A 17,934-nucleotide genomic window follows, 5' to 3' on the forward strand; every position below is an offset into this window, starting at 1 on the left:
TGATGGTTGTGCTGTGAAAAGAAATCATCATTGTGAACCCAAAGGAACCAGACTGCCAATTCAAAAGGAAAGTAGCAGGCTGTGAATTCCTGGATTGATATTTTTAAAGAAATCATTGTGAATACACACTGGGTCATTTTTATCCTGAATGGAGAAGACAAATAAATACAGGCAAAGTTCTAATTATAGGAAGAACAGAGATGGCATGTGAATGAGATTTATAGGAGAAATAGCATTTGAAGGCCCCTGGAATTTTTATGTGGGCTTTTTGGCCTATGATGTGTTTTTTTGTTGTTGTTATTTTGTTGTTGTTGTTGTTGTTTTTGAAAAGTGTATAAGCCACTTTTTTTTTTTTTTGAGATGGAGTCTTGCTCTGTCACCCAGGCTGGAGTTCTGTGGCATGATCTCGGCTCACTGCAAGCTCCGCCTCCCGGGTTCACACCATTCTCCTGCCTCAGCCTCCTGAGTAGCTGGGACTACAGGTGCCTGCCGCCACACCTGGCTGATTTTTTTTGTATCTTTTTTAATAGAGACGGGGTTTCACCATGTTAGCCAGGATGGTCTTGATCTCCTGACCTTGTGATCCACCCGCCTCGGCCTCCCAAAGTGCTGGTATTACAGGTGTGAGCCACCGCACCTGGCCGAAGCCACTTTGTTTTTCTATGTTATCTAGAGCCTGGGAAAGGAGCCACTTTTCCTCTTGTGTTGGATTAGCTTGGTCTTAGCCAGTCTCTCAGTCATGGCTCAAGGGATGTTCAAAGATTCTTGTTTTTATGTGTTCTTTATGGTTACTTTTCCCAGTGGCCCCCAGTCAGGCTGGCTTAAAGCCTAACCTGGTTTTGTGGCTTGCAAAGATGATAACTTCCATTTTTGAAGTACTTCTGCATCTTCCTTCTTGTGCCCATAGAAGATTTGGTACACTTAGCTAGAGTTAAATAGGCCCTTGAACTTCATCAGAACTTTAAATCAGTCAGACAACTTTTGTGGGTGTGGATAGGCAGTCCATCCTCATGTCATTTTTTGCCCATGGGAAGTCAAGTTTATTCAAACGCTGATCAGTTAATAGGTGATCGAAGCATACCGAAGTTCTTACCTGTTAAGATATCGCCTTGCTTTAGAAGGGTTTGTATCTCTTTGCAAAAAAATAAAAATAAATAAATATAAAATATCTGCTTATTGGAATTTGAAAATCCATAGAGCTTGGGCTGTTCTACAATTACTTCTCCAAATAACTTTTACATGTTTACATGAACGCCTCTGATTTCCTAATGTGCAGAGATGGTAAAACATTCATATTAAGGAGAAGGAAGCCGTGTTTAGAAGAGAAAGTTGATTAGATTTGAATCATCAGCATACAAAACAGGCCACAATCATATAAAAGTAACATATTTGCAAGTTTAAAGGTATTTATAATAGATTTGCATAGCTGTGGGATTTATCAAATATTTCAGTGCTTACACTCTGAGAGAAACTGTGTTTACTGAGATTCAGAGATTGATTGAATAGAACCTGTCTCTTGAAACATGTTAAGTCTAGTGAGGGAGGGCAAGATATACACAGTTAAGGTAACTGCCTACCCAAGATGTTACCAAAGTGGCAAATGATGGCATTGACGAATGAGAGAGGAATATAAAAATAGGAGTAGTCACAGAAGGTGAAGAAGATGCTTTGTAGAATAGATGAGATTTCAACTGAATATGCAAATGGTGAGTGGTATTTTTGTTAGGTGCTGGAGGAAGGAGGACATGGTGTTAGTAGAGCCTTGCTCTGCAGTAGGGGAGGACCTGTGAACCTTTGGGACAGGTATAGGTTATAGAAAGCAAGTGCTGGTGGATGCAATGAAATGGGGTTGAGATCAAAGTTATAGCGCTGGCCACACTGAACTTTCAAAGGAGCACCTGTTTAAAGATTCCTAATCTAGGGATTTCCCAGGTGAATATATCCCCATAACCATTTTCTCACCTGGAAATAGTGATGGGAGAAAACTTGAGGATCTTGATTCATCAGAAAGGTTATCTTGCTGGCTTGTGTTACCATTTATTCATATTTTTTAATTGGAATGATAGAAAGACCTTAGCATTGGACTCACTTAGGAATTTGGGGACCTGTGGCTGTTTTTGAAGGACAAGATTATCAAGCACTGCTGAAGGAAGTTTCCAAAAGCTCTACCAGAAACCCTTTCCACTCTGATGAAAAATCATGGATGTTGCTCTGTCTTGTTGGGCAGCTGGCCGAAGTCTTAAATAGAAATTGTATATGTTTTCTTAAATGACTTCCCTTCCAGTTACTCTACAGATTTCTCTTTGAGGGCCCCCTCTCATGTAGAATAGCCTTGTTCTCAGAAAAGTGAGGGGAGGGAATGAAAATCAACTTCTCTATGTGAATGAAATGTTCTGGCCCAGCCAGAAAGAGGTAATCATACAATGAACTACACAGGAACTGGGGGAAAACATTGGTCCAGCCATTTAGGACCTAGATAATGCTTGTTTATATTTGACATAGCCAGCTTTCTCACATCCTCTGAAATTGAAAATAATGTAGGTGTTTATGCCTTCAGGAAATGCCCCCCTTAAAGATATACTTTTTTTCACCAATTCTACTGATAGAAAAACATATTTACCAGAAACAGTTTGTATTTTCAACAATATTTAAAAAGTTAAAATTATGTCTCAGCACATTTATATGAAGTTCTAGAAGAAGTAAAATGAATCAAAGGTGATAGAAATCAGATTAATGATTGCTTGGAGGTGGATTGACTAGGAAGGGGCACAGGGAACTTTCTGGAGTGATGAAAATGCTCTGTATGTTAATAGAGGCGTTGGCTACAATGGGCATTTATCAAAACTAATCAGCTTGTATTGTTAAGTTCTGTGCATTTATGTAAATTATACTTCAATTTTAAAAAAGCTTTAAAAGCTATCTTAACATTTTTCTAGTGTTTTAAAAATTCTCAAAACACCTTTCCCTGCCTTTCACAACTAAGAGAAAGGAACAGTATTACAATTTTCATTCAGTTACTTCTGAAAAAAATTTGAGGAAAATTTTAGCAACATTAAGGTGTGGGCCTTTCCTTAGACTTTGATGTGTCACTTTTCTTTTATGGGAAGAATGGTAAAACAGCTCTTGAAACAATGAAGCTGACTTCATTTGCCTGTGTGCATCCCCCTAACCCCAGGCTTCCCTCAAACCCACCCCTCCAGTGTGCTTCTGACTGGGGTTTGGGTATCAAAGTATTCATTGGATTAAAAAAAGCTATAGTCGTCCTTAGATGAATTTTTTCTGTCTTGCTACTTGTGCCCTTCGGTAGACTGTAGACCTGGTAAAGCCTCTGTTCCCCTTCTTAGTCCAGTTGACAGGTAAAACTTCAGGGGTGATAAATAGGAACTGGTCTGAATAGCCAAGTACTCACAGGTAGCACGCTATCTTTTCAGTCACAGACTTCTTTAATGCCTTACAAATGGGGTGCAAGAAGGGGTGGGGATGGGAGTATTGAAGTTCACCCAGGTGTTTGCCCAATCTCTGACAGGGCTAAGATTTAAAAACTACTTCCTTGGACTCTGAACCCACTTAGATGCTGTTGATTGTAAAGACATGAAAATTTCAAGGCCCTCAGATAGAAACTGTTGAAGTGGTTTTATTCTGTCGTTCTCAAACACTATCAGGTGTAAGCTGCTCTGCTTCCAGCTCTGGGCCAAAGGTGAGATTCACTCTTGGGGCACAGTGAAATTTTATCTTAGCGCATTTATATGAAGTTCTAGAAGAGGCAAAACTAATCAGAGGGCTCCAGAGCTGGCTGGGTTGGTCATAGAGGGACACAGGTGGGATTTGTTCTCAGCCTAGAGCCAAGGCCTGCAGAGGACTGTTTATGAGTGGGGAAGGGAGAAGATGGGCATCTGCCCCCTTTTATTATTGTCCTTTCTTTGGGGTGGAAGTTATAAGCCCTTGGTGTGGTATTCATAATCCCTACTTTCTTACAAAGAGATGCATTTCTTTCTTTTCTTAACTATAGAAATGCAAACATAAGTAAGCTTGATTTCTAAGAAGGGGCATGGGGCGTTCAGGCTCTGTAACTTCCTCTCTCTTGTTGGAAACTTCTCAAGGATGGAGTCTTTATCTGTTTTGTTCAGCAATGAATCTGTCTCCAGGTACTGGGGCAGTGCAAGATAGGTGCTCACTAAATATTGGTAGAATTGGTGGAATTGGGAGGACCACACAGACCTGGGTGTGGCAGTACCTAGTTAAGAACAGTGGCGAATATAGTTAGGATCTCTCAGTTCCTTTTGCTCCTCACAGGAAGGAAACCTTTTTCTGTGGGGGAAATCAGAGCTCTATAGGTCCCATGGAGGATTTTTCCCAATAATGTCCCTGCCATTCATTCATTCATTCATTCATTCATTCAATGTGTGAGGCACTGTGCTTTACTCTTAGAATGAGTGAATGAATGAATGAATGAATGAATGAAATCACATGGCAGTGTCCATGTCCTCATCTTTATGCAGGAAGTTGAACTAGAATATCTCTGAAGAGGGATAGTGTGAGGTATCATTTTTTTCCTGTCTCCAACCTCAGTCTCGAGACCAAAATAGCTGGCCTGGTTATAGAAGGAAATAGTACTGAACGACTCTCACTGGTACTGGGGCCACCCACACCATCCTCATGAAGGGCTCCAGCTCACAGAGAAATGAGCATCTTGCCCATGGTGCGCCTGTGATGGGAAGTGTGTGCCCAGGCGATGAGCAGTGGTTTTATTGTCTGCCCCTCCACTTACTGTGTGGCTAATGATAGACCTCTGCCATTTTCCCATAGGCCACTCCTCTCAGACTGTGCTTTTGACAGTGATACAGGCATCTGGGGGTGTGGTGAGGTGAAGATACGTCTCTTTTCCCAGCAGACAGCCTGCTTTTCCTACACATCAGGATGGCTTCCCTCAGGGATCTTGGGCAGGAGCCACTTATTACTAGGAATAGGAATGTTCCAGACATCTTCGAACTAAGTGGGTTGGAATTGGCCCAGCTACCCCGTGCTGTTGGGGATTATGCCAGGGACTGCTCATTTGTGGTTTGTGCCCTTGATTTTCCCCTCCTGCCCTGTGACTCCTGGGAGAGAGAGGGTGATTTTCTGGTTTCTTATTCAGTACCAGCACAAAGGACTCTGCTCAACAAATCCTGTGATGATTGATACTGAGACTCATGGTGAATCTTCCTAACCATCTAAGCCTATAAAAAGCTCCTTGAAAAAATAATATGTGTCAGTTGAATTGGCATAGAAACATGGAATGATTTCAGTGGAAATGCTGTGAAATGCCACGATTTGGTATAAAATAGTCGTTGGGACAGTTGTGCATGGATGCCGTCATCTGGATTCTCTCCCGAAGATTTTGTGATCGTGCAAATGTAATTGCCACTCTGCGAGTCTGTATCACACAAGTTTCCTTATAAATGCTCTAAACATATCGTTCAGGTTATCTCCATTCCACAGGCTCCATCAGCAGCCCCCTTTCTCATACACACCTGTCCCCTAAGTATGGCTGCCATTTCTTCTTCTAAAAGCCTACCTTAATTTTGATTTCTTTTTTCTCAAAGCCTTCCTTTAGCACCGCAGATCTCAGTGAGCTCAACTTTGTGTAACAAGTTTGATGTGTGCTAAGTCATGGTCTTTTCTCATCTGTTTACCTTGCATTGCTAATGTTTAGTCACACCTTTCTATCTTGGTAGAGTATTCACCTCTTGAGGAAAACTAAGGACATGTCCTATACAGTTCTATGTCCTGCAGCCCCTAGTGAAGATTAGTAATGCATATATACCTCTAACGCAGATTGAGATGCTGTCCTAAAGATGACAACTGTGAAGTGTGTTAATTATTCCTATCATGCAGATGGGAATAAAACGGGGTTCATTTTGGTAGGACAAATTTGAATAAAGTCACACAACTGCTAAGTTTCAGGACAGACAAAATTTGAACTGGACTTTTGACTCAAAGTTTCTTTTTCTTTTTTGTTTAAACTATTTTAACTTTTAAGTTGTATTTATTAATTTGGATTGGTAATACAGACGTTCCTCAACTTACAATGGGATTATGTCCCAATAAACCATCATAAGTTGAAAATATCATAAGTTGAAAATGTATTTAATACACCTGACCTACCAAACAGCGTAGCTTAGCCTAGCCTACCTTAAATGTGTTCATAACACTTCCATTAGCCTATAGTTGGGCAAAATCATTTGGCAACACAGCATACTGAAGAGTGTCGGTTGTTTACCCTCGTGATCACATGGCTTATTGGGAGCTGAGGTTTGCTGCCACTGCCCAGCATTATAGAAGTATTGTACTACCTATTGCTAGTCTAGGAAAAGATCAAAATTCAAAATTTGAAGTATGGTTCCTACTGAATGCATATCACTTTTGCACTATCATAAAGTCAAAAATCCTAAGTCAACCTATTGTAAATTGGAGACTGTCTGTACGTGTACATGGTAAAACAATTCCAAAGGTTGTATTGTACCCCACCATACTGCTTATAACTTAATACTTGCTTGTTTTCAAACTGCCCTTATTTTCCTCTAAGAAGCCAGTTTGCTATTCTGACTTCTGCTATTCTACTAGTGGCTCTATTACAAAATGCAGGGACAATTTTTTTACCCTTCTGTTACCCATCCCTGCTAGTTGATCACTCAAGGCCAGCTCAGACCTCAAAGGGCCTCTAATCCAAATCTGCCTCATCCATTCTCACTGCTCCCCCGATTCAGCCTTCACTCCTTACTCAGATATCATAGTCTCACTACCCTTCCTACCTCCCTACCTGCTTTCGGTTCATCTTAGGGTAATCTAGAACCCTTCAGAAATGTACAGGAAGCTCTTATACTTTCTGATTGAGTTCTTAGCCTACAGGTAAATTTTTAACTATATTTTTTAAGCTGTTTAGTTAGTTTGGTAGTCTGGGGAAGCCATTCTCAGTTTTTAGATAATGGTTTTAAATGCATAAAATAAAACACATAGGATTATAAAGGGAACGATTTATATTGAAATAGTTATCAAATTATTTTAAAACCAAATTTTGATATAGTAATCTATAGGTATCCTTATTAATAGACTAAATAGCAAAGGTCTCCCAGTAGGTGTAATAACTATCACCATTTCAAAGCAGCAATGAGCACAAAAGATATTTTGAGATACCCATAGCATCTATGATGTGATATGAAAATATCTGTGGTTTGTTTGGTGATGAGTCACAGGTCCTTCTAATATTGATGTGTTACCTACCCTACATTCATAACCAAAGCAGATGCCAAATTTCAGTTAGAGGCCAATGAAAATGAAGTATTAATTTTGTCTGTTTGCATTTATGGACCCCAGGTAAACACCCCCTTCTTTAGCCTGAATCTCAAGGCTCTATGTGGTCTGTTTTCTTGTTCCCTGTTAACTTTAAAGCCATCTAGTCTCCCTGCGTGGGCTCTACATGCTATACCATACAGACGGGAGCAAAATTGGAAACCACCATGTCTAACCTGACCCTTGCATCTCTGCTCTTTTGTTTGTATCTCTGCAGGTAGAGGAAGGATGGTGGGAAGGTGTTCTCAACGGGAAGACTGGAATGTTTCCTTCCAACTTCATCAAGGAGCTGTCAGGGGAGTCGGATGAGCTTGGCATTTCCCAGGATGAGCAGCTATCAAAGTCAAGTAAGGAAGTCCACCCTACCAAGCAGGAGCGGGGGATGGGGGGACTGGCAGGCTGTGCTCCAGCCTCCCTTCTGTTCTGTATCCTATGCCGAGAGGCTGTGGTAAACGCTCACGAGTATTTTTTTGGTTATACTACCTTAACCCACTGTGGTTTAGAAAGCTGATCACTATAAAGGTGTGACCTATAGCCACACATTCTGTATGTCTCTGGATAGGTAACTGCCAGCCTTCATGCCTTGGTAATACTGTCTCATGGGTGGCCCATGTTGCTGTGCCTCCATATACTTCTAGAGTGTTGCTTACTGTAAGTTCATAATTATTTAAAAAATGAACCAAATGGGATTATCAGTATTTCTCAGCATCCCTTGAGGGACTTGGAGAAATTAAAAAAAAAAAAAAAAAATCAGTGATGGTGAGAAGTAAAGTGCTATGACAAGATGAGTGCATGCCAATCCCCTTAAAAGTAGGTCAAGACAACTGAGAGTCCAGGTCCCACCTTGGGTGGTGAGCATGTGTGTCCTTCTGCGATGGTGACAACGAACTTCAGGTCTTTCTTTCTCCAGGGCCTGAAGGTCTCCCTCCAGCTTCTCTGCTGCCCTTTCCAGCTCACGGAGCAAAAGGTCAGGACCGGGAAACTTTGTTCTCCCAGTCACTAACCCAACTGTGGGCGTCTGTGTATCTCTTGTGCCGTCTTGAGCCAAGGTCATGGGCATGAATGTTGTAGGAGGCTCAACTGTGCAGCACTACCTGGGATTGCAGAATTTCCTTTCTGACAAGAGGAGGGCAGCTTAGTCCTGCCCAAATCATTCTTAAATGTCTTCCTTTTTCATTTGGAAAAACCTGACTTGAGTGGTGTTCTCGTGTTAGTTTGTGTCTCTTTTATTTAACCAGTAGTATGATTACACAAATGTCTGATTTGGAGGTAACGCCATTTCCAGAGAAGTGCTCAGGCGACTTCCTTCACTTGGTATCTCAGCAGCAGCTCTGGATGATGTAGCCTGACATACCCAGAAACAGCAGCACTTGCTGGTTACCCAGTGGCTTCAGCAGTGCTCCTTCCCTCCACTGCCAAAGCCCGGGACCCTCCTACCCCTGAACCCCATTCCATCCTAGAGTCTATGGTAGGAAGGTTTGGAAGGGGTTGAGGGGCAAACAAGGTGTCTTGGAGTTCCTGTTGCCTTCTCTGGCTCAGGGCAGGAGGATTCTCTGTTAACATGGCCCAGCTGATGAGTACTACTGGGAGGGGAGAAGGTGTCCTTGATCCCACATTAGTGGAAGGTACTATTGCTTTCAAAATCCATATTAGAATTCTAGCTGCCCTGGTGTCTTCTTTTGTACTCTGGAATAACTATTGTACCTGGTAATTAGGTCCCATAATAACAGTACTCTATGTTAGGGACATTGTGGATTAAATGGGATTTTTTGGAGGGAGGACCAAATTGGGTCATTATAACATTATTTCCATGAATAAATTCATTACAAGTCCCAATAGCAATAATGTGCATAAACCACCTTGCTCCATAGCAGACCCATACTAAATGGTAGCTCTCATTGTTAGTCAAGATAACTGTTGAGACATAACCAGTTAGTATCAGTTGCTTGGAGGCTGCTTGCATACTGATTGATAGTGTGTTAGCTGAAGCATTGTGACTGCATTTGGAAATTACTTCGGAGTTCCTCTACTGATGCAGAGGAGGAGATCTGGGGAAGTATTAGACAACCTCTTAGGAAAAGTCTTGACATCTTGGTGTCCTGCCATCTTAGCTATGCTCTCAGAGCTGGAAGATCAGGGGAGTAATGCCTCTTGTATCTTTAGAACTATTGAAACAAATTGACTTCTCTCATTCCAAGTCAGTAATATGGACAGCTCACCTTGGCTGACCCATCAGTTAAAGATATATGGTGCTGGAATTCCTGGTACAGAGGATTAGGAGGTTGGGTGGAATGGTCTTCCCATTTAGCATTTTGTCATCACCTATTCAGAAGGGGCATTTTCTCTTCTAGAGACTGTTCCCCACACACAGTTACTCAATTAAAAGCCTTCCATTTCAAGACCAGGAGAGCCCAATAGTTTCAGCAGCCATGTTTAGTTGCCGTTGTTGAGGGGATTTTGAATCCCCGGAGAGGCATGGTCTCCTAACAAGGATGGCTGCTTCTGATAAAGGGTACATGGCTTTTGTAATCTTCCTGTATAAGCAGTTAAGGAAAAGAGGGCCCATCTCTCCATCCGTTGGTCCATATCCATCGATCTATCCATGCTTCTTTCTCTCCTTTCTTCCTTCTATTCTTCATTCATTCAATCTTTATTGACACCGTGTTGTTACTAAAACACTGTCCAAGGCACTGACGATATACAGAGACAAATTAGACAGGGTCCCTGCTTTCAGTAAGCTCACACTGCAGAAAGCGGACATGCAAACCCAAGTTCAGCAAAGTGTCCAGGTGCTCTGCAAAGTAAGCATCTGAAGAAGAATGGGGCACAAAGAGGCCAGTCCCATGGGGATGTGGGGCTTCATAGAGGAGCAGATGTGAGGTTAATGAATAGCTTGCTAACTTGAAGTAATTCCCTGAAAGAGAGAAATAGTATCTCTCAGTGTTCTGACAGAATTTCCAGTAGCAGGCCAGGCATGGTGGTTCATGCCTATAATCCCAGCACTTTGGGAGGCCAAGACAGGTGGATAGCTTGAGCCCAGGAGTTTGAGACCAGCTTGGCCATCATGGTGAAACCCTGTCTCTACTAAAAACAAAAACAAAAAAACAAAAATTAGCCAGGCATGCTGGCACATACCTGTAATCCCAGCTACTCAGGAGGCTGAGGCATGAGAAGTGCTTGAACCCGGGAGGCAGAGGTTGCAGTGAGCCATGATCACACGACTGTATTCCAGCCTGGGCTACAGAGAGAGACTATTTAAAAAATATATATATCCAGTGGCCACTTACACCCTGAATTTGCTTCAGTGTGTGACTATGTTAAGATTTCTGTAATTGGATCAGATCACATACAGAAATTATATGTACTGGTAGGATTTCTGTAAGTAGAGCCTTTGGTTTTAAAAGGGATCTGCTTATTCTCCATTCCCAGATAATGGTGTTAGTAGTTTTGATGTGCTTTACTTAAAACAAAAACAAAAACAAAAACCTTTTTGTTTTGAAATATAGATTAACAGAAAGTTACAACAATAAATACAAAACCATACAGAGAGATCCTTGTACCCTTCACCCAGTTTCCCCCAGTGATAACATCTTTTTATAATTATAGTACATGCATATTACTTTTGTATGAAACCATAAAAGACAAAATGTGGTTCATGCACAAAAGACATCTAGCTTTTTACTCTGGTATGAGATAAAATGTACTTAATCTAGGTCTTTGTTAGGCCAACCCACTAATACTCTTCACAAATTACAGTTCATTTTTCACAGAGATTGCTTAATTAATACACAGATATGGGAGTAAGTTAAATTTCTAATGTTTGTGCTATATTGGTAATTTTTAGAGATCATAGTGACATTGTATGCAAATCCTCTTAATTTAAATGCTACCACACATTAGGGTAAGGTTTTTCTAAGAATGACAAAATCTGTATCTGAATATGAACCATGTGTACAGTGAATGCACATATATCTCTTTGTTTCTGACACACACACATACACCCCTACTTCTGTATGTGCACATGTTTATTTGGTATTTGCATTCTTCACATTTCTACTTCCAGAAAGTCTTTGAAGTAGTTATTGAGTTGAATTTTGTGTACCAATGGATGAATGTGATAGAAGAAACATTGGCATTATATTTATAAGGGAGTGTGCCAAGACTGCTTGACACATGGTAGGTGTTTAATAAATGCTTATTGAATCCCCTTTTACTATAAGGAGGCATTTTTATTTTTGAATGACAAGTGAAAGTCTTTTGAACTTGCTTTTCTCTTATTCTGATGTATTTTTACATATGGTAGTTGGTTATGAAAGTCTCTAAACTTTCTTAGATCTTTGTTTAGGGTAATCTAGTCTATCAAAGAAAGAATTGCAATGATTGTGTTGGTGGATATTTTATCCATTTTATCTCAGAGAGGAAAATTTATAGTTATGTAGTAGCAGAAACTTTTTGCTGCATATTTAAATTTGAAAACATCTTTACCATTTTCAGAACTTATGAAACCTTAAAGGTAGTTTTTCAAAAAAAATTCTTATAAACTTTTTTATTATTGAAAATGTCTAACATATACAAAAATAAGAATAGTCTAATGAACCTCTGTGTACCTATCACTCAGCTTCAGCAATTATCAACCTTTGGCCAATTTGTTAAAATTATAGCCCTCCACAGGCTTTGTCCATATTATCTTGAAGGCAAACCCCAAATATTATATAACTTCATTCATAAATATTTTAACATGCATCAATAAAAGAGTGTCTTAAAATACCATTTATCTCACACACATACAATTACGGCAATTCCTTAGAATAATTAAACACATGGTCACTGTTCACTTTTCCCTAAAGTCTTCTTTATTACCATTCATTTGAGTCTGTATCCAAATAAAGTACATACATTGCCGTTAGTATGTCTCAAATCTGTTTGAATCTATAGATTTCTCCTTCATATCTCCGTTTTTTCCTTGTAATTTTTTTGCTAAAGCAACTGAGCCCCTTTTTCCATTAGTTTCTCAGTGTGGCTTTTGCCGATTTCATCTCTGTTGTGCCATTAAATCTGTATTCCTATAAATTAATCATTAGATCTAGGGACTTGATTAGATTCAGGAGATATATATATATCTATAAATATATATATATATATTTATAAAATATATCGCAGACCTGCCACCTAGGTGGTAATGGATAATCCACTTGGAGGCTCATAATGTCTGGCCATCCTACTTTTTGAGTGTTAGCAGCCATTGATAATTGTCCCCCAAACCTAGTTACTCATTAGGGCTTGCAAAGAGGTTTCAACCAGAAATTTAAAAAAAATAATAAAATGGGCTCCCATGTAACAGATCAGTAGTCCAAAAAAGTGTTTAGTAAATTAGGTTTTTAAAAATCAAAACAGTCAAGTGGTTGTGCTAATAGTGTAGCAGAATCTTATGATGTTAAGGTGGAAAGGAATTTAGATATTATTTAACTCAGTGTCAGATGAGAACACTGAAGCCCAGTGAAATTAACTCCCAGGCTTCTGAGTGATGGGGAGAAAATGACATGCAAGCCTTCCATACACATTCTGGTGCTGCCACCATTACACAAATAGTTTACCTTTTCACAGGTCATCTGACAGATTTCAAGCCTGAGTACAGTTTAGCTTATTTCTTCCTCTTATTGTCACAGATCATGATTAGTTAATTGCCTTTTCAGTTACAATTTTGCACATTCTACTGTTGACTAAATAATGTGCAGTGGCAAAGAAATCCAGATATGACTGCTGTCCAATTTCAATTTCATATGTATTTTGCCTTACATTTAAGACATAAATGTGTCTTTTCTGTTTTTCACATCCTTTGATATTATTTGCTTTCAAATAATGGTTGTAAAACTAAAAGTCTCCCTGTTTTTTAGTTTTATAGCTACAGAAACATTTTCAGTTATTTCCCACAATCTTCAGAGGGAGAAAGTTTGCATTTTCTTTCTGTAACCATTAATAACCATGAGTTTTCTGTTGGTATTGAATTTCTCATTTTCCTAATTCCTTATTTTAAAAGTTGAGGTTCTGATACTTTAGTGGCTTGTCAGGCTAAGACAAAGATGAAGATGGAGGCCAGGTGTGGTGGCTCACACCTGTAATCCCAGCACTTTGGGAGGCTGAGGTGGGAGGATCACTTGAACCCAGGAGTTTGCGACCGGCCTAGGCAACATAGTTAAACCCCATCTCTACAAAAAATAGAAATTAGCTAGGTATGGTGGCATCTGCCTGTGGTCCCATTACTCAGGAGGCTGAGGCAGGAGGATTGCTTGAACCCAAGAGGTCAAGGCTGCAGTGAACTATGATTGTGCCGTTGCACTCGAGCCTGGGTGACAGAGCAAGACCCTGTCTCAAAAAAAAGAGAGAAAAAAGAGATGGTTTTAAAAAATGTATAGCAAACCACTGCCATGATGCAGAAATAATTGTGTTTCATTAGCTGTAAGAAATGGATTGCTCAACATCCCTTGCGTATAAAAATGAAAGCCGGTCTGACAAATCCCACTCTGTGGCATCATTAGACTTTTTTTCTTTTTAATATTAGATGGTATTTGTTTGGAGTATGATGTTCTATTAGCAATGAAGAATGATGAGCAAATTGATGTCATAGTTTCAGGCAAAATTAGATGCTAGCGTAAGTGTATGGTTTTGTGTGTAAATTTTAAAACTCTTCCCTTTTATAGTGTTTACTGCCTTCAAGTACTAATATTTAACAGTGACAGTATACTGTTTCCCCCAATAAGATCAACATTACTCATATTCATAACCTTTCCAGTTGGCTGCGTCTTTTGCTCTTCACATAGGACACCTATGTATCCTCACCCAGCCCCAGCCCAGACTACATCTCAAATTGCCTTGCTGCCAGTGCACAGAGAGACTTTGCAGAAAGGCTTGACCATTCAGAGACATCACAGCCATGGTCTACCTCAGTGACTCTCAGACTTGGTCTTGGGGAAGAACACATGGAAGTTCTAGTGTACTTGGAGGAACATTATCGAAATACTGCCTTTTAAAAATTCTTACACTTCCTTTTTTTCTGACACTTGAGAGGACTGCTGCTGTTAACTTTTAGAGGGCCTAGCTCACAAAACAGCTGTGTTCTGATGACTACTGGTAACTTAATGATTGAAGTTAAGCAGAATAAAAAATTGCTCGAATAAAAACTAGCCACTGTTACTTGCTCCACTTTTGTCATCAAAGTCCTCAAGAGCTTCACGTCTAGAAAGAACATTTGAAACTTTCTTAGTCTTCAGATTATTCTTACACAGCCAGTGATTTGAATGCCTAAGTTTTTGCTTTAATTGGATAGAATGCATCTGTCAAAAAGGACGCATTTCAAAACAAGGGTATACCACCATGGCTGTAGGACACGGAAATTGGAAATACTTGATCCCATTTAAGTTGTTGGTCTGATCATTCACAATTCCTTTCCTATATGGGGAGGGCCAAGGCCCAGAAGCTGACAGTGTGGTTTCTCTTGGGTTTTCCATTTTAACATGGAATGTTTCTAAGAAGTGAGACAAGTTGCTCTCTCCCTTCACTTAGTTCTACTCCCTGCTTCTCTGTAAATGTAGCCTAGCTTTTTCATCCTCCAGACTTATTAGGAAGCTGTATGACTGGCCTCCAGTTTGAATATTTAATTAACAAGCCATAATATAATTTATTTCTCAGATAATTTAAAGTAATATGTTTATTAATTGAGTTTGCCTTTAGCAAATCATTTTGCCTGTTGGTGGTACTCTCTGTAGGGCCTTTGTGTGTGTGCATGTATGTGGGTGTGTGTGGGGGTGGGTGTGGGAGGGTGGGTTGAAGTACACTCAAACCAGGGCAGTATGTGTGTATTCTGTATAGTTGCTCATGGTTCCAGAGGTATTTGGGCTCTAGCCAAGGGTTCAGCCTTATGCAATTGATAATCTCTACTTGTAACAGCAAAAAAAGATAATTTGACATTTGACACATTTGACACTGGGTGAGTCCTATGTCCTCATGCTTAAGTACAGTTTCATGACTGACACAACAGAATCCCAATTAAGATGTTTTGAGAAATAGGGTTTTCTGGTGTCCTTGGTGCTAAGCAGAAAACCCCATATGTTTATATGGATGCCACTGTTGGTTTCAATCCTTAGTGGTGAACCCCCGCTCTCCAGTATATTAATACATTTTCTTGCTTAAAGGTACTGAGGGTGACAGATCTTTTAAAGAGAATTCTAGGGGTAGAAGATAAAGGATAATGTGTCTAAATCTGTATTATGCATAGGTCGTAGTCTCCAAAGAGGAGCTTGTGCTGTACAATTGAGTTAATTAAGGAGTCCATTTGATTGGATTCCCTCTCGTTAATTGAAGTTTTCCTATTCTTTAAGTTACAATGTTGAAATGGCTTACAGGTTTAAACTGGGCATAATGTACATGCCAGTCATTTGCAGAGGCAAGCCCCAATTTCTGGGTGCTCATGCCATACTGGTTGCATGGGGACTTTGGGCTCATTCTGTAAAATTCTTAAAATCCTGCTTAATGGTCTCTACTTAATTTTGTGGATGAAGCTCTTGCAGCAGATTCATTGAAGGCAAGTTCAGTTAAAGACTCTTCCTCTTCCTTCTTTTGCCATCATTTGCTCCCTCCTCCCCGCTCTCTTGTTTTTCTCTCCCCTTCTCTTCTCTCATTCACTGTCAGGAAAGACTACCTTTGAAGGGACAATTCTGTACCGAGCTGCACCGGGAAAGACGGAGGGCCACAGACGCTATTACAGTGAGTGACCTTAACAGCAGAAGGCAATTGTAAAGATAAGATCTGGGTACTTGTGTTTTTTGATGCAGCTGCCCTTTCCTGAGCTGCTCATGCTTATGCCAAGTGTCTGTGCGAATTTCTGACCCAAGGACATGGACTTACTTGTCTGAGATAAGTGCCATCTCCTTGGTGTGTGCTAAGAAGCATTCCCAGCACCATCCCCTAGCGCTTTTGTTTGCTTTCTGCGTCTATCATGTATGTGATATGCGTGCATGAACTGTACGTGCAAACAAAGGAGCAGTAGCATTTGTCATGGCATATGTATTTGTACCAGTATCTCTGGGCTTCTGGGGTGGTGTAAGATGGCTTCCTGCAGAGATGTCAACCTCTCATGGTTATTGCTTTTTATGAGTGGGTCATTGGAAACCAATAAACCATTTTGTCATTGTGTGGTTCAAAGAAGTAAGAATTTGGCATGAAAGTTCATGCCAGAAATGGCATTTTGCTTTGCTCACTCAGCCAGTCACCACATGGCAGACTTTTTTTGGCAGGACCAATGTGTAGCCTTTTGTGTTGTGAAATAAGGCTGCCAAAAGTTGAGGGGAAGGAGATGAATGAGATGCCCTTAGAACAGTTCTTGCCACACAGTAAGCTCTATCCATGTGAGTGTTAAATTGAAAATAGATAAAAATGTCTCATGGATCTCAACTGATCAATGCTGGAAGACTGGGTACATTCCACAAAATTGGACAGTTAAAGGACTTTCAGAAACAAAATTGAGGAGGCTTTCTTCTTTTTTTTCACCTTGAAGGAAAAGCATCCAGCTTAGTGTGCATATACATGTATGCATACATACATATATGCATGGATATGATGAGAGAGAAAGTTCAGACATGAGCACCAGAGCCATGCTTCACAAACTGGGGTCAAGTTTATTCTCCTTACCACTCCACCATGGGAAGGTGCCTGGCCCTACTGCACATGACCTCACTACACATGCAGTGTGCCGCCTGTGCCTCACCGTGGGAGTTTGACAGCACCTAGATTGCTCTGTGCCCTGTTCATTTAGATGACTCCACCACCAGCCACATGTCTGGAAGTTACACCAGTGCACACTGTTAAAACACTAAAGCATCGCCCCAGTCACCATACTTTCTGTAGTTCTCTCACCACTGCCTACCTGTAATGAGCCCTTCATGAACCAACCCCTATCCACAGTCCACACTCTGGGTTGCACAACCCAAGCGTGTCACCTGGCATTCTGGGCCTGACATGGGGACATTTTATGGGATAACGTGCATGATGGGCATGAGTCACTAAAAGATATATCACCAAATGAACATGAAAATGAAAAGTCACCTTTCTTTCCCTCTAAAGGGAAGGAACTAGATTTTGAATTATTTTTTTACCAACACAGATAGTTAGATGTTTAATTTATACACTTAAAAGTGATAGAACCAGCCTTCCAGAAGTTCTGGAAGAAAAATCTGCCGTGTGTTTCCTTCCCGGGCCGTGCTTGTGTGGTTGAATGACTGTGCAACTTCTCCCTGTGTAACGTAGAGTATTTCTCACGGTGATTCATATAAACATATTAAGATGAGCCCAGAAGACAGTAAATCCCAAAAACCAGAAGCTCAGTGAAATGAGGATGGCAGTGGCTGAAAATATTATGGTTCTAGCTAATGGTGAATGATAGAAGAACCCTTCTCTTTGAAAAACTAAAATAGACTTGCCCTAATCTGTTTGCCCTGCTGCCTTCTGGTGGTGATGGGAGGAGCGTGCTGAGGGACGGGGGTGGTGATGGTTTCTTTCCACTAATGGTTTCGTTATTTCACCCTCGAATGGCTCTTTCCAAGCCAGAAAGGA

At 40.5% G+C, this 17,934-nt stretch overlaps 1 protein-coding gene across 11 annotated transcripts in view; it reads left to right on the top strand.

Annotated features, from left to right (window-relative positions):
• The window catches only part of SH3KBP1 (SH3 domain containing kinase binding protein 1), a 355,843-nt gene that overhangs the window by 179,694 nt on the left and 158,215 nt on the right, over positions 1 to 17,934 (top strand). For 6 of the 11 annotated variants that reach the window (XM_021933129.2, XM_017953931.3, XM_031660481.1 and 3 more), the window contains one exon: positions 7,547 to 7,676. In XM_021933129.2, the coding sequence (XP_021788821.1) occupies positions 7,547 to 7,676 (130 nt within the window). Of the gene's footprint in view, positions 1 to 7,546; positions 7,677 to 8,239; positions 8,297 to 16,014; positions 16,090 to 17,934 lie in introns of all 11 variants that reach the window. The other 5 variants (XM_021933128.2, XM_031660479.1, XM_031660480.1 and 2 more) reach the window with 2 other exon arrangements.

The sequence above is a fragment of the Papio anubis genome, chromosome X (assembly GCF_008728515.1).
Source record: "Papio anubis isolate 15944 chromosome X, Panubis1.0, whole genome shotgun sequence".
NCBI classification, from domain to species: domain Eukaryota; kingdom Metazoa; phylum Chordata; class Mammalia; order Primates; family Cercopithecidae; genus Papio; species Papio anubis.